The sequence below is a fragment of the Sarcophilus harrisii genome, chromosome 5 (genome assembly GCF_902635505.1).
Source record: "Sarcophilus harrisii chromosome 5, mSarHar1.11, whole genome shotgun sequence".
Lineage (NCBI taxonomy): Eukaryota > Metazoa > Chordata > Mammalia > Dasyuromorphia > Dasyuridae > Sarcophilus > Sarcophilus harrisii.
Window position 1 is genome coordinate 215,544,384 of NC_045430.1, and position 21,402 is coordinate 215,565,785.

A 21,402-nucleotide genomic window follows, 5' to 3' on the forward strand; every position below is an offset into this window, starting at 1 on the left:
GATATGAAGCATTTATACACAATTAAAGTTAGAGATAAATGCACAAGTGTTGGAAGACAGGAAATACTGGAATCTAAAGCATCTTATGTAGCTGAGAGGGTAGAATAAGTCTTCAGAGACACCCAATTTGGGATTTGAATGAAATAAAGGAATTTCAGCAGATAAAGATTTAGCATCTTGTCCAGACATGGGGATGATATACAAATTATATATATATATATATATATATACCAAATTATATTGGTCTAGAGTGTAGAGTAGATGAAAGGTACTGATATGAACCAAAGTTGCAAAGATAGTTTGAAGGAAGGTTATTGAGGACCTTGAATGACAAAGTAAGAAGAAGTGTATATGTTATCCTCCAGGTAATGGTCACTAAAGGAAAATTATCCAGATACGTACTTGAAGGGTGGGTTGGAGAGGGAGGGAGGTGGGGAGACAGCTTAAGCTGTCATTCAAATGCAAGGATAATGAGGGTGGTGGTAGTATGAAAAGAGAGGAAGGGATGGATACTACAGGGACTTAATTAGATGCAGGGAAGAAAGAAGAGGAAAAAAGTCAGGAATCAGTGAAGCCTGAGTGAATGGGGAGAGTGCTGGTGCAATCAGTAGAAATAGAAAAGGGAATACATTGTAAGAAAAGCAGCAAGTTTGAGGGGGAGGAAAGAAAAGTTGAGTTGTGGTCATTTTTAATGACATACAGATGGGAAGAGTCCAGCAAGCTACAGGAATAATGTAACCAATGCCAGGAAAGAAGTCAAAGCTAGAATTGGCAAGCAGGCTGGCTCTGAAACTATTATGTTGAAATTGATTTTATAACTTTGAAGAGAGAAGCAAAGCTGTATATCAAGAAATTTCTGGTTTTATATGCAACCCTCTGTTCTCACTATAGGGAAATACTCATGTTTGTTGATATTTGTCAACCTCAGGATATATATATGTATATATATATATATATATATATATTAATTAAAATATGAGGATATAGATTTTTGAGTCATTTGCTTAGAGAAATGCTGCAGGAGAGTAAATGAAGTTTTGTGACTAAAGGAGAGAGAGGAGGAAGAGTAGGACCACTAAAGGAGATAGAAGTGGTCTGACAAGTTGGCAAGTAAATATTGTTATGTCATGTTGTAAAGAGGTCAACCAGAATGAAAAATTAGAAGAGAACATTTGGTTTGACAATTTTGAGGTCATGAGTGACCTTTGAGGGACCAAGGTGATAGAGTTTAAGTCCAATTATGGGGAGGGAAGGGATAGTGTGAATGATTTATGAGAAAGCAGAAGCAATTGTTTCAAGGTTAAAAGTGACAGAGAGGACAGAGAATGGGCAACAGTTCAAAAGGAGAATATTTTTTAGGCTGGGGAACACTTAGCATTTTAGTGAAAAAAAGGCAAGGAGCCAAAGGTTTCTTGCAATGCTTTTATTCAACATTGTGGAAAATATATTTTAATAGCTATTTATACATCTTTACATAAATGTCATTGAAGATAGAAAAATTAAAAACATTTTTAAAGGCTGCCTAATTCCATTATTTGGAAATTGAATAATTGATTGATTTTACATTTTAGATAAAAGAAATCACCTGGGGAGGTGTTGGAGGTTGGACTGGCCAAGGAGGATCCATTCTTGGCACAAAACGGTAATTTTCCTACTTTGGCTCTTTCTGATTCCACATTGAATAAGATAGGTGTTGTTATATTGAGCCCTGTTGTTAAAATGAATAGGGGTATTGATGATTTTGTCTTATTGTAGCACTATTTCCTATCCAAAAATGTCTTTGAGAGAAGCCATTGAATTGGCTACTGTCTCTTCCTAGATGAAGTATCAGTGACTACACTCTCTTGTTGCTTTTAGCCATTCATTATGAGAAATGTCTTACCATTCACCATCCTCACTATAAAAGCTCATAAAGAAAGAAAACAAACTCAAGTACTCACATAAGACAAAGGAGAAAAAAATATTGGAATTGTACCTTCTTTCTTTGGATCTTTGAAAGATCTAAGCATTTAAGATAATAAATACCCCTTTGACTTTTTAAAATAAAGAAGAATTGTTTCATTTAAGTTAAACTATGTTCCGCCATTGGACAACAACCACTGTGGACTTTTTAAAAGAACTAAACACTGTAAGAATTTTGACTTATGTGTGCAGTGACAAGGTGAAGTTATCTGGCATTTTTGGACAGGTATCTGTGGAAATTTGAGCCAGCTTTCAAAGTAATTACCTGAGTATGCCCCCAAAAAGAAACTCTGCCTTGATTTAGAGAAAATTCCCATTCATTATAGCTGGCAGTTTGTATTCTGGTTAATGATGTCTCATGCATCTAAATTTCTACTATTCAAAATTATAATAATATAAATTATAATTTATGATTATGGAAACTGGTTCCAGCCCAATGGAACTGTGCTATATGAATTCAAATAATGTGATTATTTGGGGGAATTTATTATTTGTATTAATCAGAATTTAGCTATATATTTATTTTGCTTAATAAGCATTCCTGCCATCACCATATGTGGCTAGTCAGTTTCAAATGGTTCAGAGTACAAAAATTTGTACTTAATACTGAAATAAACCTGAATATTATTTAATCTTTTGTGAATTAAGAAGACAATGTAAGATATTGACTGTGCCTCAGGATTGTCATTATAAATATCATTTGTAAATTCATGCGAATGTTGGGAGGAAAAAAGCAGTTTTAATTCTTGAAATTTTCTGGCTATTTGGATTCTGGATAAATGAGTTTATCAAAACAGGAGAATTGCCTCAGCCCTTTGCTTTGACATCTTAAGTGTCTTCCAATGTGTCTAAGTATAATTCCAATTGTAGTATTTACGTGGCCTCCAAATATCTTCTGATTTTTTCAGACTCTGTGGACTGAATGTCACAAAGTCATAATGCCTCCTAAAGGGCCTCTTCATTAATGTTCCGGTTTGGACCTGTGATAATGCCAAAGAACTCCACAACCTCATTTCCCAGGGTTTAATTTCTTAGTTAGAAGTAATTTCAACTTGCAATAATGGACAAGTCTTAATAGTAGCTTTAAACATGTAAAGTTCAAAGCCAACTACATGTGAGACTTTGGAATTTTCACAATGTATCCTACCTTCTTTAATGTGACCTGACATAATTTTTGTGGTCCTATCTGCTTCATTTTTTGAAGTAACCAGTGCTACTTTTTTGTCCCATGAGCATAAAAGAAATCATGACATTTTCTTTGTCACACATGACCTAAGTGTCATCCATCTGGCATCCATTTGGGTAATGAATAGATGCAATAAGTGAAATAGATGAGGTTTCATGAAGGGAAAAACAAATATAAATGGTTATAATTTTTAGTTATAAGTTCATTATGGAAAGCTCAGGGCATTCAGGTCCACTTAGAATCAAATATATTCATTTATGTGGAGAATATCTTATTTCTTTTAGAAAACTGGTTCCCATGGTCCTTGATTTCTGGCTGCTGCTGTGTCTTGGAGTAGTTTTATTAAGGATGCCATATTGCATCTGTTTGCTAACATTTTTGGAGTACTGAAATAATAAGTGAGAAAAAAACATCCTCTTTTAATTGAAACTAATCTTATCGATATGAAGGTGGTGAAGGGAGATAGGAAATGCTGAAGTCATATTCATTACTGACTTTCATCAGATGGTAATCTGATTAAGCAAGCATATGATGATCATTTGAATGTTTCACCAGTTTTTCAAAGATTTTACAAGAATTTGACCTCACTTCTTGATTTAATTATTTTTAGTACTCTCCCTGCAAAGTATTTGGAAACGATTGCTGAACAGATGCGTATTCATAATATCAATGCTCTTTTGGTTATTGGTGGATTTGAGGTACATTTTTCTGTTTTTTTTTATTCACTTGCTTGCTGGCTTTCCTAGTCTTAAATGTTGTGGTCCATGTCCTTTTCAAGCATGCATAATAATGTCTTTGAAAATTTTTTGGAGTTGAAATCATGCAATTATATCTTCCACCTCAATCGTATAAGTGTGAGGACAGACAAACAGTGGTCACTCCAGTAGATCTGGGAGTCCAGTGATGGGGGTGGATAATATTTTTCATTGTGCAGATCTCAAACAATTCTTAGCACATCTAGAGGGATTCTCGTCTAGATCCTCCAGTGAGTTTGATATAGGGTTGAGGGGGAGAAAGGATTCACCATACATGAAGGATACCACAGATTTCATTTTAGAAAATTTTATTAAATAGTTATGACATGCTTTCCAAGACCTTTGAAACCCCAAACTTGCTTTGTAGGAAACTTTCAGATTTGTCTGCCTGCTTATAGGAAAGAAAGCCAGTCAGTCAGAGTTCTAGTCTCAGGAACCTTTATGTTAACTCATCTATTTAGTGAATTCTGATTTATTTTTAAGCCTTTCAAAACCTACTCAGAGTCATTCTTTGTACTCTTTTTTTTAAATCAGAAATTCACTGATCATTACAGAAGGTAAATAGACTCTTAATAATCCTTCCATTAATACATGTTGGAGTCCAGGTCTCTTAATCTAAAAAAAAAAAATGTATTTCTTCCCAGATTTTAGATTAATTTATATAAGAAAATACAAGAAAAATTACTAATCAAGTATTTTGAGAGGAGATTTAATCTTTTAATTGGGAGATGAGGTTGGTGAGGGGGTGGCTCTGTCATTGTTGTTCCTTTTAAAAAATGCAATTTCTGTTTTGTGTTCCTAAAGTATTTTTTATGTTTTTTAGTGGTTCTATGGTATCTCAATGTATGACGTGTGCTGTAGTAGAGGTGGCTCCTTCTGTGGCTTTTCTTTGCATTTATAATTCCAATGATGTCCAGTTTTTTTCTTCTTCTAACATTTCTAATTGTATATGCCGTACCTGTACCTCGTCCAATAGGCCTACCTGGGATTGCTGGAACTGTCAGCTGCCCGTGAAAAATATGAGGAATTCTGTGTTCCTATGGTTATGGTTCCTGCTACTGTTTCCAACAATGTACCAGGTTCAGATTTCAGCATTGGTGCAGATACTGCTCTGAACACGATCACTGATGTAAGTCTGTGCATGTTTACTCAGCCTTCAGCCTAATACTAATAGTGAAATTTGGAAGTACCTCTTTTATATACCAGTATACAGAAAACACTCTGAGCATTTGAGTCCTTTTATTGACAAATACAACTCTGTTTTTAAGGGTTAGTCTATAGAAATGAAGTCTTTTTAAAAAATTATTTAGACTATACAAATATTTTAAATAGCTAGTAAAACATTATGCAGCCAATATTTCCAAACAGTGATTCATTTAGTGGTTGGGTTCTTTTCTAGCCTACAAAATAAAATATAGTTCAAATTTAGACCAGAGATGTCAAACTCACTCCATGGACTGTGAGTAGTCCCCCAAAACTCCCAAAGATGGCCCAAACCAAGTTTCTAATTAGAAACTGCTTCACAAGATAAAAATATTATATAATACAACATAGATAATTTTTGGTTTTCAAAACCAATATGAAGCCTGCAAAGATCTGTTTCTATCTGGTTTTATTTTTCAAATGATGGCTTTTCCAGATTATGAATTTCCTTTTTTAAAAAATAAATAAATACTGAGACCACAGAGTTATGAGTTTGAGAGTTTGTCATTTGTTGTTTTGAACCAAACTACCTTTCTATTTCCTCTGCAGTTTTGATTTTGACTGTGTAAATTCAATTTCTTGCTCTGTAAAATAGAAATTTGAAAAAAATAAATGATTTCAAATCTGGAGCTAAAATTTCCTCAGATTATTTTAGATAATTTAAAGGCATATTCTGAACATATTCATATTTTCCAATTTGACAAAACCCAGTATAAAGGTGGTTATCTCTTCACATTTTGGATTTTTTTTTTTTAGTTTATAATCAAAAATGCATTTTTCTTTTGTAATTTATACTTGAAATTTCTCAATCTGATTTGAATTTTGCAAAAGGACCTAGATCTTGTTATGGGGTTTGTGTACTTAGCTTTCTTGGACATCAGACAAATTTTCTAATACTGGTAAATAAAAGATAGGGATTTTTTTTTTTCTACCAAAATCTAAAGCCCAGTTTCAGCAGGTAAGTAATGATTAGCTCATGCTTCTTGCTTTTCTGTTCTTAATAATCTTTCCACACTGACCTAACTTTAGATTTTCAGGCTATATTCATGATTAGACTAACCCTAGAAAAATCTCCTAATAGGGAATTTCCTACATTGCTCTTATAGTAACTATTCATATTACTAAGCATGATCTAAAAATTGCTCTTATTCCTTCTTTCCTGCACCTGCTTAAGGGCATGGTATTTCTCTTTGAAGCATTTGCAATTGAATCATATTGAAATGCTCAATAAATTGTAACTCAATAAACTTCAACAAGTGGGGATACATTGTGAATTTGAAATTAATTTAAATCATTTTAACATTAATAAGATTTTTTGTACACCAATCCAAAAGTTAATGTATATTTCTAACATGTGAGAAACATAGTTTTTAAATATAAAGGAATATAAATATAAAAGCTTTAAATATAAAGGAAAACATATAAAAGAGGATCATTAGCTTATATAATGGTATTGACAATATTTGTGTCAAAGCTTTGGCAATTTGGTGATGCCTGTGGACCCTTCTACAGCATAATCTTTTTAAATGCATAAAATAAAAGTTCCAAGTTCACAGATACTCACCTTGAAATCTATCCATGGGCCCTTGTGGCCCTTGTCTTGATGTCCACACTCAGCCAATTAGCTTTTGCACTGAAGTGGGAGGTTAAGGGAGTTAAGTGGTACAGGAACAAATCCAAAACTATACTTTAGCTCTAGACTCAATCTCTAACCCCAAACATTCCTTATAAAGGATACTAGACAAGAAGGTTTGACTATCTCATGATAAACATTTTAAAACAACAATTAAAATTTGTCTTGATCATAAATCCATAGTGTCTTAGGCAAGAGCACATTCTAATTATTGTAGTAAGGAGAAAATAACATGGTATTACTAAGAAGGTGATTTAAAAACCCATTTACATTGGAGATTCATAATCTTCCTATGACTAATGATCTTATCTCCTTTTGAAGTCCTCTGTATTATATTAAGCTCCTCTGAATAGAAATCTCAGTCCTACCCTTTGGAGAATCCTTTATTCCACTTTGGAGACAATAGGGATATATTCTGCATACCTAAACTTGTGGATGAGTGTTAACCAGGGATGGTATTTAGACTTTATTTACCTTTATTTACCTCCTTTGATAAGATAAGATAAGATAACAGTGAGGGCAATAGAGACACAAAATCAAAAACAAACCCAATAAGCATTAAATCAACCAACTAATTAACAATCATTTATTAAATACCTTGTATTTGCTAAGCAGTATTTTAGCTGGTTTGGGGGATCATAGAATTAATTATGGGAACCTTGAAGTAACTTTTATGTTTTAAAAGGTTTTTAAACTGGTTTTTAACTAAATAGATTTTGATAAATACTTTAAGGAAGTGGAAAACAGTATTCTTTATTTTTAGCTGTAAACTTCTACTGACTCTGCTATAAACATCAAAAGTTTCTTTTTTAAAATTATAGCTTTTCATTTTTAAGTAAACTTTTTGAAGTGTAGTCATCGTGTTTAGGTACGTTTTTTGAATATGACATTGAAGTAGTTTTGTATGCAGATAAGATATCCCCCTCCTCTTGATTATTTTCTCATTTGCCAAAGAGGTGGTCTTTTTAAAGATTATTACTTATTCTATTAAACATTTCCCAATTCTATGTGAAAGAATTTTTAACAATCGTCTTTTTAAAATTGTGAGTTTCAAATTCTCTTCCTTCCTCCTCCTTGAGAAGGTAAGCACTTTGATTTCTATTATACATGTAGGTCATGCCAAACACATTTCCATATTAGTCATGATGCAAAAGAAAACACAAATAAAACACAACAGCAAAAATAAAGCAAAAGGCGGTAATTTCATTATTGAATTTTTATATTTTCTTTTTCCATTTGGCCAATTCAATTTTTAAGGTGTTATTTTCTTCAGTTTAAAAAAGCACCTCTTTTCCCAAGGTGTTAATTGTCTTTTTATAATTTTCTTCCTTTGCTTTCATTTTTATACTCATTTTTCCTCTATTTTAGAAGTCATTTTGTAAGCTCTTTTAGATCTTGTTGGGCTTGTGTCTAATTCATTTTTTTCTCTGAGCCTTTGCTTGTTGCTATTTTGATTTCTTTGTCCTATTCTGAGTTTGTATCTTGATCTTTTCTGTCACCATAATATCTTTTTATAGTCATGTTCTTTTTTTGTTGTTTGTTCATTTTTCCATACTATTTCTTGATTTGGAACTTTATGTTAATGCTGGGCTCTGTTCCTAGAATGGGGAGGAGAGATATGGTCACTACTATCTTGGTCTGCACTCTGATGCTTCCCCAGGAAGAGCTCTTTCTCCCTTGGGTCCAGAAGCAATATTATCTCTCAAGGTTTTTACTTCCTTTTGTTCTTTTCCCAGAAGTGAATATAGGCAATCGAATTGCTAAACAATGTCTGTTCTTGCATCTCTTGCTAGCACAGGGGGTAACTTGCTGACCAGCTGAGAGATCCCCTTGCCCTCTTAGTCCCACCACTGGCATTTCAAACTTGTGGATTTGGAGCCTTCACCTGTGTCTCACATTTCTCTCTCTCTTCTCCTTTCTGTGTTATCCTGGGCTGGAAGAATATCTCACTTCTGACCTTTTGTTGGCTCTGCTATTCCAGAATTCAATTTGAGTTGCTATTTTAAAGTTGTTTGGAGGGAAATGTGGGGAGAGCTTGGCCATCCTTGCCCTTGTCTACCTTGGCTCTGTCCTTGGAAGTTCACCCTGATCTGGGCTTTTAATTTCAGTCTGCAGATTAGGAGCTGAGCATGGCACCTCTGAAAGGCAGTTCTCTTCCAAGAAGGAAATTCAGGATTGAGTCGCAACACAAGGCAATGTCCCCAATTGCAAAACAATATACAGCACAGAGAGCTGGAAATTCCCAGAGAATTTCTGACTTCATTTTTATTATTTGTTTTGTCTCTTGCTTTAATTTCCTTGTTTGGTTTTACTTCATAGGGTTATTGAAGACTACTTAGTTTTTCTTATTTTGACACTAAATAGAATGGGAATTTGCGTACATGTGTGTGGAAATGGGAGAGAGAGAGAGAAAGAGAAAGAGGACTATATGTAAATTGTAGATCACATATGACTATACAACTTGCTTTTCTGATTTAGACTTAAAAATCAGTTTTATAGTATTTCAATTACCTGGAGTTAGGGGTTGTTTTCATGTTTGAGAATTTCATCTTTTGAGGCAGATTAACAATTGAGTAGTGAACTCTCTCTATATAGCAGTAGGTACAAATCATTTGTTATTTTGCCTCTGGTGTTTTTTGTTTTTGTTTTTGTTTTTTAACCAAGACACTTCACTGAAATCTTGGGCTCCTAGGAATTAGATTGGCTTAGTAATTGCATCATTTCAGCATATAGCTCAATCTGTCATTAAAGAAATAATTTTCTACATATTTATGACTTAATTTAAGTAAGAATGCTGTATTAGCTGCTATGATGTCCATTCAAAAAGTCAAACTGAAGGACTGCCTTCCCTAAAAAGGCTAAAAGCATGTCTTGGGATATGTATCTGGAATGTGAAGAGATGACCTTATCTTTCCCTGAACCCACACCATTTGACTAATTTTAATATTTAATTTGTTATTCATTTAGCTCACTTAACGAGTATTGAATTGGGCTAGATAGGGGGGCATAAACTGGTACCCTTTAGGAATAAGCAGTCATAGAATATTAAAATGTTGAGGGCTTGGAACAAACTGTTTTAATCTGCTATTTGTCAACAATTTTACCCATCTGCCAGACTTATAAATATCTTGCATAGAAGCTTCTATGGAAAAGTACACATTATATATTATTATATACATCATAAAGCCCAAATGTCAGATTATCTTTTTAGAAGTATGTCAGTTTTATATTTGAGAAATTTTGGAGGGGAAGTTCTAACAAGTCCTTACTAGAAACATTTTTGTCCTATCAAAAAATATATAATTTTACTTCAGTATACAGATGCTGCCATTTAGTGTCTTTGAAACCTTTGCTAGTATCCATAATTATTTCAGATCAGAAGTTATTTCTTTGGTAAATTGGACCTCTTCTTTAGAGTACATAAATGAAGAACATCTAGGGTTCCTTAGATAGGTTTAAAACATTTTCAGCTGCTATCAGTAGCAGATTTAATAAATATCTTCTACTATCAACTGCTTATGGAAAAGCTTTTGTCCTTTTCATAGGTTTTAAGTGACCTGCACTCACTCACCCATCACTATTTCATTCCTTGGGCATGCTCTTTGAAAATTTTCCTCTTTTTCCAGGAGTCTTGTGGCAGGGAGAGGGGAAATGTGGAATGTGCAACAATATAAAAAGTTATAATGGCTTCAAAGGGCTGATACAAACAAATTTAATTTTCACTTCAGGGCTTACAAATAGTAGGTTTGACAAGCCTAAACAGGCTCTCTGTTTGCTTGTTTGATGAAGTCACAGTTGGAGCAGTCTATTCAATGGTGTGGTTTCCTTCCTACTGTCATTCTAACATCTTGAATTATAGGGAAGGACACTCACCCTCACATTAATGAAAGAGGCAAAAGATTCTACCTCATTTTGGCTAGAAGGCCCCAGGCCATTGAGGCGCAAGATCTGGGTGGTTCTCTCATGAGAGAATGCCTCTAAATAGGCTTCAGGAACAAACTACTTTCTGAGCACCAACCTAACTGGATACATATGAAGAGCCTCATGACCAGTAGCTGGTCACTTGTAATGAATTCTTTGGCCATGGCAACCTATGAAACAAAGAAGTCCATTCAAGCTGACCTTAATTTATTGGATCATTCTGAAGTGAATTAAGAAAATATTGGCTTAGAAACTTGGAAAATAAATTATATATCCTCTGGAAAGTAATAACAGATAGTTCGTCCAATATTAATTTTTGTAATACTAGTTCATTTTTTGTATTAGTAAATCACAGGGAGCCCACAATCCCTACCCCAAACATACCTCATTTCAGATTAAATTGGTTTAAGTGAATACAATCATGGGATTACATTCAGGGGACAGCAGTCAGGAAAGAAAAGTGTCAGTCCTTTCGTGGAAGAAGATCTCAAACTGACGGTAGGTCATATCCATTAATTTCTCCTTGGTGCTGATGCTGGTGGTGGTGAGGAAAATTACTTATAGATAACCTTGTCTATAAAAGATTTTATATATATATGCATATACATTATGCATATATACATACATATATATACTATATAGAATGATTCAAACTCTTAGGGAGTTACCCCTAATATTAACATGGGTCCAACCTTTCATTGGATTAAAGTACTCTTTATTAATACTTCATTTGAAAGGTAATCAGAAATTTTTGAGGTGCTAACCAAAAAGACACAATAATAGATCATTCTATTTGATTCCTTTTGATTGCAAAACTAAAGTAATTTAGGTTTCCAAGATGAATAATTGGGTTCTTGCAAATGTGGGGCAACTAGTGGATAGAGTGTTAGACCTCAAGCTAGGAAGACTTTTCTTCCTGAGTTTAAATCTGGCCTAAGATACTTTCTAGCTGCATGAAAGAAGCAAAAGATTCTACCTCATTTTGGCTAGAAGGCAAGTCATTTAATCTCGTTTGCCTCTGTTTCCTTATCTGTCAAATGAGCTGGAGAAGGAAATGACAAACCATTCTAATATCTTTGCAAAAAAGAATCCCAAATGAGGTCATGAAAAGTTGGATATGACTGAACAACACCAAACTCACCCAAATTCATACAATCATTACCCAGGCAAGGGAAGTAAATTACCCAGAGGGTGAAATAAGAGAACTCTCATAACAAAGGAGAAAGCTTCTGGACAGCTTAAAAGAAGTAATTATAGAAGTCATCCCAGGGAGAAAGAAGAGCATATGAACAATTGACTTAGAGTATACTGGCATGCTTGGTAAATGCATGTTTTAAACGATTTACTTTTGGGCAATGCTAGAGTTAGGAATATTACTAATTTTGCATGTGTGTATGATGCCTAATGTCTGAAGCAATGGGTTATTGCTTGATATTGTTAAGAATTTGCTTTACCTTGAAGCAACAAAAAGAATAATTTATTTTTTATTTTTAAAATTTTTACTAAAATTTTTAACTTTACTAATTTTCATTAGGCTTAATCTGATCAATATTTTTCCTTTACAAAAGTCAAATACAGACTCACATTACTGATTTAATCTCCTAGAATCAGTTGCACTAATTGGTCTGTCACTAATTCTTCCATCTCTGCTTATCTCTGTATCTCTGCTCTCCGCATGCTTTCTATCTCAGATTCACCGATTTATACTAATCTGCTTTTCAGAAAAGAATTGGGCTAATGTGACCCCAGTGCATTGTTGTCAATATCACTATCTCTTACCCCCTTCCCCTTCTATTTCCAAAATTCGTTTTGCTTTTATGAATTGCATTAGACAAATGTGTTTGCCACTAGAAAAAGCCAGTCCTCCTCACATTCATGGAGCAACCATATAACCATCTAGTAACAGATAATAAGCATAGAATGCATGATGTAGATTGCTAATGATATTTGTACTGCTACTTCAGGGTTATCAAGGTTGTATACAGCTAGCTGAGGCACGGCCCCAACATCAGGAGTTTTGCATTCCTATATGCATTGTGCCTACTACTATTAGCAACAATATACCAGGCACAGACATTACTCTTGGTAGTGACACTGGCCTGAATGCTATTATGGAGGTAAGAGAAAACTATTTCTGTATATTTGTCAATTCATTATTACTCTAAGATAGCTAATTAAGTATAGTCTTAGAGCCTTAATTTTTCTTTTAAAATTAAAAAATAATTTCAGGTAAGATTGGTTCTTCAATACACATCTTCTTAGTCCAGTAAAACAAATTCTCCTATTAACCATGTTAAGCTTTAATTTATTAAGATCATACTGCCCGAAACCAAAAGTAGATGAGAAGAAAACAATAAATACTTACAAGCTTTTCTCCTTTTTCTTCTCCAGTTTCTGTTATGACTTAATTGACTATATCATGAACACTTTTTCAAGATGATGATTTTTTAGGCTTTTAATAAATACACATAATAAGTTAAACAGATATGTGAATGAATACTTCTTTATTACGTAAGCAAAGGGTATTTCTCTGAAGTGTACCTATTGGGCAGCTATTTTTTCTTGGGAGTGAGTGGGTTACAAAACAAACAAAAAACCAAGTGTTCTCTCACATAAAAGTCATGAATTTAAAAACTAAAGGAAGCTCAATCTTATTTCATAGGAAAGCTTAGGGGCCATTGCATTGGATGTAGTAGCTAAATTGGAAGAAGCTTTGAGAATAAGTGACCACCTATTTGAAGTTAAGTCATCAGTCCATCACGTGGCACATCTCTGCTATTCTGATGAGCACAAGCCTTGTTACTTTAAGTGAACAGTTTGTGATCAATCCATTTGATTGTGAGGTTCTTTTTAAGATCAGACTTTCATTCAGGAAATAATCACACTGTATAGGGAACACAGATAATGACAAATATATTTTCTTGGTGTCTCCCCCCACACACACATTTGGCAACACATTTGGTCAGTTACTAAGCCTGAATGTCATCAGGACAACATTCTAAATGGTACAATGGTCTGGTTTTATAGAGAGCACTGATGGGAAGTAGCCATTAGGAAGCTTATGGATAGTTCTGAAGACTTTTGATATCGATGATATATACCCCATATACAAGGAAAAGGGTAATTGGAAGCATGAAATGATATCAGTAATATACTCCCTGTACAAAACTCACAAAGGATCTTGATTTTCAAAGATTTTGTTGATTTAATTTGTTTTGGTTCAATCAGAAGGACCAGTGTACTTTCTCAGAAGAATTTGTCTGAGACCATTTTCTATTTTGCATTTTATGTAAATATTTTAAGTCCTGTTGAGAACTCCCCAGGCTTGCATGGTTGGCTAGCATTAGGTCTTTCAGACTTTCAGTCCAAGTTGATTGTGGGTTGTGGGGTGTCATAGGACTATATACAAAAGCATAGAAAGACAGAAAAGATTAACCATGATCTAGTTCAACAGAGAGGCTGTGTTTGCCCAAGCTTAAGCCTAGTTCCTGATTATACTGAGTAATAAAGATTTGTTGAAAAGGCTTGAAATTCAGGGAGAAGAAAGGTTAAATTATCCTTCAAATATCTGACTCTTCATACCCTACACTATGATCTCTGGCAGCCTGTCTAGTTCATTAGAGTTAATTCTGTTCTAACCGGGTCAGTTTGTTATGAGAAAGCTGAAAAGGCATCTTGGATGGATAGTTTTGCAAAAGATATTTTGGAGGAATGATAGAATACTCTTAACAGTATGAAAGATTTAGGATCAACAGGATTGGTGGCAGTTCTGTTTCTAGCTACTTTGTGTCTTTGTGTAGACCACTTAATTTCTCTAGGACTAAGTTTCATCTACAAAAGGAGAAATTTGGATGAAATTGTCTCTAAGCTTTTGTAACTCAAGTTGTTTTTTGTTTTTTTGGTTCTTAACTATATAATTTCTCTCATGATGGTTTTTATATATCCACTTGTTTTGTAGTCATTTGTTAATCATTTGCACTGGCAAAGAGGTATATTAGTGTGATCCTAAACTCTAATAGGTAGAGGACATGTCTTAGGCACAGCAATTTCTTTCATGGCATGGAACCATGGCTTCACCTAGTAAGCTGAATCAGAACTTGGCCATGAAGATCATTTTATTCTTGCTGCAGAGTTGCCAATTTGTATTCTGGGGGTCTTATTCCTCCATCTGTGTGGTAAGGAATCACTTCTTTGCCAAGATATCCAAATGTCACATTAACTAAGAGCTCCCAAGGTATGCCAGGCAAATAACCCATATGTAGATAATGATTATGCTGATTTTTAGCAAAAGGCTTTTTATATGAACTTGGTTTCATGTTGATTAGGATAAATATGAACTCTATATTACATGTTACAGACTTGAGTGATTGTGTAATTTATTTCTAACCCTGTGGATCTTGTAAATCAGGTTATTTCCTCTTTTAAAAATGAAGTTGTCTCATATTACCTAATATTAGTTTATGTGTTATTTAAAGTAAAATATATCAAAATGACCATTAGAAATATTCATAGTTCTCTGACTTACTGTTTTTCTGATTATAGAAAATGAATTTCAAGTCAAGAGTACTAAGGATGAGATTTTTATGTGCTTCCTTATAATCTCTCCCAAAAGAATCCTAGGAGAAAAGGGGCTATAGAATTAATTCACTAATTACCTTATCTTGAGCTAAGGTTAGGAATGGCATAGGAAAGCTTTTATCCTAATGAATACCATGTTCCAATATCATTTGGCCTACTTAGATGGAAGATCCCCAATTGAAAATAGTGGTCCTTGTTACGACTAACTTTTCTCCTATTTACATTCCATATTAAGTGCAGTACAATAAAGACTGAATTAGGTTATGAAAGGCAAAAAAAGATTCATACCAAAGTATTAACCTGGGCACAAATTCTCATGGAAGAGAGAAATGTAAGTATAGTCAAACACTCCAAAAATAGATTCGCAGTTACCAAAACCTTTGAGAACAATTTTTAAAAAATAAAATGATTTAAAATTATTTGTACATATACACATGATAAAAGTAAGCCATGCTCACAGAATAGGTAATCAGACTTTAATATTCAACATTTTGTTATAAATAATAGGAAAATCCCCAGCTGCCTACTAATACCAACCCAAATGCTAACTTTTTTTTTATATACTGGCAATACTCATAAACAATGAGCTCAGAGCTAAAATTATAAAGTGCTGTTGGGAAGGTAAGAAGTTCTCAGGAAGAAAAACTCATATCAGTGGGTCAGCAGAATTATTGGCTTTGAAGAGCATGAAATATTAAAAAAAAATTTAAAGTCTAAGATGCTAATGAGACGGATATTACTAGGCATAATTACTTGATGTAAAGAACTCATTCAGAAACTCTTATTGAATAGACCTGTGATCGAATCAAGCAATCAGCTAGTGGGACTAAGAGGCGGGTCTTTATCATCGAGACAATGGGTGGCTACTGTGGATACCTGGCCAGCATGGGAGGCCTTGCTGCCGGAGCTGATGTAGCGTATATTTTTGAAGAAGAATTTGACATCCGAGAACTACAGGTGTGTAATAATTTTGTTACATTCTTTTATTTCCTGTATGTGTATGTGTACTCATGATATTAGTGAAGAGAAGGGGAAAGTGACATGGTGAAGAAAAGTAAAGCTTTTCAGCTTTACTTTCAGCTCCTTTCGGGCAAAAACCTGAGAGCATTTAGTCAATTTTCAGTGAAAAGTCTCTGGTCAAACATGTGGATTCTAGTCTATACCTTTCTGTAATATTAAGTCACTAAACGCCCTCTGCTGGTTCCCTCTGCATTCTCCACACAAGGATTTTTTTTTTTCCCCTCTCACTGTAGCAAAAGGAAGATCTTTTTAGTGTACATGGGGAACTTAAGATCTATTTCTCCCAAGAACAACATTGGATTGGTCTCTAAATATCTACCACTGGACCTTACCGAGTCTTCCCGCCAGTTTAAGCTCTAATAATTATATAGCCAGAATCAGATCATACCCATTTCTTCACTCTTCACTACAGGAAGAAAAGGGTAATAGAATTAAAGAAAGTGAGACTTCATCTGGAGAATAAAGAAACCTTTAGGAGGCAGAGCCAAGCCAAATTGAATTTTGCAATGTCATAATAAACTCTGTTCTATGCAATGTGATCATGAGTTACCCCATTTCTTCTAAACTACAACTTGGGCAGTATATAAGTAATAGTATCATAAATAAACATTTAATTCATGTGTTCCCCAGAGCCTTACACATAGGTATCTAATAGATACTGAATTCAGGTTAAGTAGCATTCACACCTCAGAAATCTGTTCACCCTGTCTTTATTAATCAAATATGTAATCATATTGATAATGTGGGGGGAAATATGTTGCAGGGAATATCTTCTGTAGTTCAACTTCTTGACTTTATAGCCCAAATACAGATATGGAATATAGCTGTACAGTCTATTCTTCTGATGATTCTCCAGTTAGGTATGTGAGAAATGAATTTACTCTCTAAGCTGAAACTAAAGCTTGAATTTTTACCTTTCCTCTGACTCAGGCTATTTATTTTATAGGAGTTAAAAAAAAAAAAAGAATACTTCTGATTATATGTACATTTCTGAACTTTGTAATACTGATTTAAGAACCATCAGAACATATGTTTTATTTTTTTTAAACCCTTGTGAACACAGATGCTTGGAAAAACATGGATATATAGAAACTCTTCATCTGCAGAGAATTTATCAAATTATCAATAGGACAGTTTGATTTACTTATTAACTTATTTTAATATGAAGAAATTTATAATAAAAATCATTTAGAAAGCTCTTGCATAAAGGAAACAAGGTATATGTCAAAATAAAAATTGACAAAGAAGAAAAAATGAATAGGAGAAATGGGTGACTTTTTAAATTACTGTTTTGATTCAATTATATATAATTATATTCATTATATATTCATTCATATATAATTATGTCATATATAATTATAATTCAATTATATGTAATTTATTTCAATTATATAAAACAAACACTTATCTTATGGCCACATGTTGGTTTAATTTAAGATACTGGCTGATGCTTCCTGTCAAAAAAAAAAAAAATTATAGAACAGTGGAATTCCAGAAGAACCCCAGATTTGGAATCAAAGTACATGTATTCCAATCTATCATTTGGAGAAGTCACTTAACCTCTTGGGGCCTTCAGTTCCTCATTTGTTTTATAAGAGACGTGGATTAGATGCTCCTAGTTCCTTTCTAACTAGTCTGATCTAGGTATGATCCAGTGCCAAGTCTAAGGATAATAATATTCATCTAAAATCAAAGTAAAATAACTAAAGTAAATGAGGAATAAGATTCTATGAATAGAAGCATAAACATGACTCTAATTCACAATAAGTATTAAACTATTCTTTGCTTTTAAGTTTAGACTGAGAATGCATAGAAACATTATACATATGATATAAAAGCATCTAAAGTGACAGCTGAGATAGTTATGTTTGAAAAAATTGGATAACATTTGAAAACCATCAGATATTATGAATTGGGTTACAAATCAAACAGCAAAGTGAGGAGGTAAATATATTCACTGCACTCTGGAAGTCTGAAATAATATTTAGATGTAGTAAAATAGGAAGATAACCTTTAAATGAATAAGCATGTTTTAAGAGTATAGATTATTAAGTAAATACAAGTGTCATATCATTGTTTTCTTCTTCCAGCATTAACTTTTACTCTAGGAATTAAGTAATTACCTACTTGATGATATGTTAGCCAAGTATTTCTAATGAGAAAGGTAATTTTTTTTCCCCTCTCTTCTAGGCTAATGTGGAACATTTGACAGAAAAAATGAAGACTTCCATACAAAGAGGCCTGGTGCTCAGGTGCTGAAGAGTTATTTCTAAAGATTTGAGCTTTTCAAAATAATGTTTTGGTCATGTATACTTATTGTGTATCTAAGTTATATTTTAATATATTTAACATCTACTGGTCATCCTGCCATTTAGGGGAGGGGGTGGGGGGGGTAAGAGGTGAAAAATTGGAACAAGAGGTTTGGCAATTGTTAATGCTATAAAGTTACCCATGTATATATCCTGTAAATTAAAGGCTATTAAATAAAAAAAAAAAAAAAATTAAAAAAAAAAAAAAAAAAAGCACTGCCAGGCAGAGCAAATTCAATCTAATATGTTAAGTTTGGCACACAAAGCCATAAACCTTTTGATATCCAAAAAAAAAAAAAAAAAAAAAAGATTTGAGCTTTTAAGCTCTTTGAAAAATAACTTTTAAATGTCACTGTTGGATGGAGGTTAACTATCATTTGATTATCCAAGATCTAGCCTTCACCAAGTCCAACTTCATTACTTCATCATTTTATGGGGAGGTGATATTGGGTTTATGAATGCTACTATAGCACAATGAAAGCCCTGATAGGTTCTACCATGCTGAAAAGGTTTTGAGAATACTACTGACTCAAGACACTATCTGAGAATTAACTTGAGCAAGTAAATATGGAGAGGCTTTTAATAAATAGGTAATTTTCTAGATAAAATTTTAATAGTGTAACTTGATTTTTTCATAAATATTACTTTAATTGATCCAAAAAATATTTTCTCAGCATTTAGAAGTATATGGCAAAGTCAAAGAAAAACATACTGGGTAATAAAGGAATAGGGAAGAGCAGGAATCTTTGCCAGGTCTCTATAAGACTTGCCTGTACTTTGAGGAACCATTCTCTAAATCTAAAGATCAGCAGTAAACTGTTAAGATACTTTAAATCTTAGTGTTTGGTAAACCAGATCAATTGCTTTCTATTTATTTTAGAAATGAGAACTGTAATGAAAATTATACCACTGATTTCATTTATCAACTCTATTCTGAGGAAGGAAAAGGAATATTCGATTGCAGAAAGAATGTCTTGGGTCACATGCAACAGGTAAGATGACTAAAATACCTTGGATTAGTTTGTTGGTAACAAACCTTGTAACTTCATTAAATGAAGAGTTTAAGTAATTGTTCAGATAACTTGGGCAAAATATTTCTTTCTTTTAGCCTTTAAAACAGGGGTCCTCAAACTTTTTAAATAGGGGGCTAGTTCACTGTCCCTCAGACTGTTGGAGGGCCAGATCATAGTAAAAACAAAAACTTTGTTTTGTGGGCCTTTAAATAAAGAAACTTCATAGCCCTGGGTGAGGGGGATAATCGTCCTCAGCTGCCTCATCTGGCCCTCGAGCCATAGTTGGAGGACCCCTGCTTTAAAACATCTAGTCTGATATTTGGACTTTTTTTCTTTTAGATTTATGCCATCTTTCACCTATTAAGAAAATGTGGATAATTTTCCAAAAGTTAATAAAATTAGTTCTAAAATATATTTTGTATCTTTTAAAACTCAAACACATATACTTAAATTTTTTTTTTTTAAGTACACTTGGATACTTTGATAAGGGAAGCGATCAGGTACTATTCTAAATGTTTTGTGCTTGCACTTAAACCTCTAAGTCAAGCATAAATTTACAGTAGGAATAATAACATCAATCCCAATTATTTAAGTGGAAAATACTTTGACAAATATCTTCCTTTAAAAGAAGATTGTTTCAGACAAGATTAAGAAATTTAAACTGGAATATAATATGAATGATTCCTATTTAACAACTATTTTTTAAAACCATGTAGACTCATAATTAAGATAACATCAAAATCATTTATTTGCTAAAACTTCAGATTAAGTTCAAGAGTTACTTGTTGACTAAAAGCTTCCATGGCATACCTCTAAACATTTTATGATTTCCTTTTTGAGAAAGTGTGAGTGATTACTGGCTAATTTTCTCAAAAACCTTCTGAAGAATCTTTGAAAATGTGGCAAGACTGCCAAACTGTGAAGAGAAATTTTGTTCTAGGCTATTGATGCATTTCTCTTCTTATGATCTGGGTCATCTCACTACCATGCTTGTTAGATGAAACTGGTATCATTATTCCTATTCTAGAGATGGGAAAATAAAAATATAGATAAGTGAAATATTTGTTAAGTTTGAAATTTTCCAAAGAAGAGCAATTTAAAAAATCCTTCAGGATGAAGTTTTAATAGTGTGTCTTTCTTTAATGAGGATAAAGCCTAAAACTCATAATGTCACTTTATAATCCAATAGGGTGGAGCACCTTCTCCTTTTGACAGAAATTTTGGGACAAAAATTTCTGCCAAAGCCGTACTGTGGCTCTCAGAGAAACTTAAGGAAAGCTATAGAAAAGGTACAGTAGGATTTTTTTTTTTTTTAATGCTTAAGCTACAAGTTGCTAACTCTGTAGTAGACTTATAGAGTGCTTGTTACTTAAGTTTGGCATTGACATCTGTGTGGTATAATAATAATGATCATCTCCACAAATATTGCTACTTATGTCTTTCTCACTTGTTGGGAATGTTTCGTGGGAATGTTTCAAATAACTTTAATAGTATTTTGTAATATCTCTTCATTTCCCCCCATAACATAGAAAGTACTCTACATGCATTTAATTCTACACACATTGATTGTAGTTAAAATTGTCATTTCTGTTTTATTTCTCTGATGGCTACATGGAACGCAGAAGAAGGTAACATTTTTTTTCTTTAAGCAGTTTCATTTTGCTGTTTTTTAAAACTATTGATTAGTAATCCTTCATTAAATTTCTCTGTACATAAAGAATAATAATATAATTTATAAGGTTGGGAGATCTTGTCTAATCCATTCCCCTGCTTCTAAACAGGTCTTTCAATCCAAATAGACTTTTCTCTTTATTTCTCCATA

General features: G+C 33.4%; 1 protein-coding gene across 5 annotated transcripts in view; it reads left to right on the forward strand.

The window, feature by feature from the left end:
- Positions 1 to 21,402, forward strand: part of PFKP (phosphofructokinase, platelet) — a 78,234-nt gene that overhangs the window by 52,703 nt on the left and 4,129 nt on the right. The window contains exons 14-21 of one of the 5 annotated variants that reach the window (XM_031939622.1): positions 1,572 to 1,642; positions 3,759 to 3,846; positions 12,625 to 12,777; positions 16,031 to 16,195; positions 18,449 to 18,510; positions 19,448 to 19,559; positions 20,770 to 20,869; positions 21,203 to 21,208. In XM_031939622.1, coding sequence (XP_031795482.1) covers positions 1,572 to 1,642; positions 3,759 to 3,846; positions 12,625 to 12,777; positions 16,031 to 16,195; positions 18,449 to 18,510; positions 19,448 to 19,559; positions 20,770 to 20,869; positions 21,203 to 21,208 — 757 coding nt within the window. Of the gene's footprint in view, positions 1 to 1,571; positions 1,643 to 3,758; positions 3,847 to 4,879; positions 5,033 to 12,624; positions 12,778 to 16,030; positions 16,196 to 18,448; positions 18,511 to 19,447; positions 19,560 to 20,769; positions 20,870 to 21,202; positions 21,209 to 21,402 lie in introns of all 5 variants that reach the window. The other 4 variants (XM_031939623.1, XM_012551194.3, XM_012551197.3 and 1 more) reach the window with 4 other exon arrangements.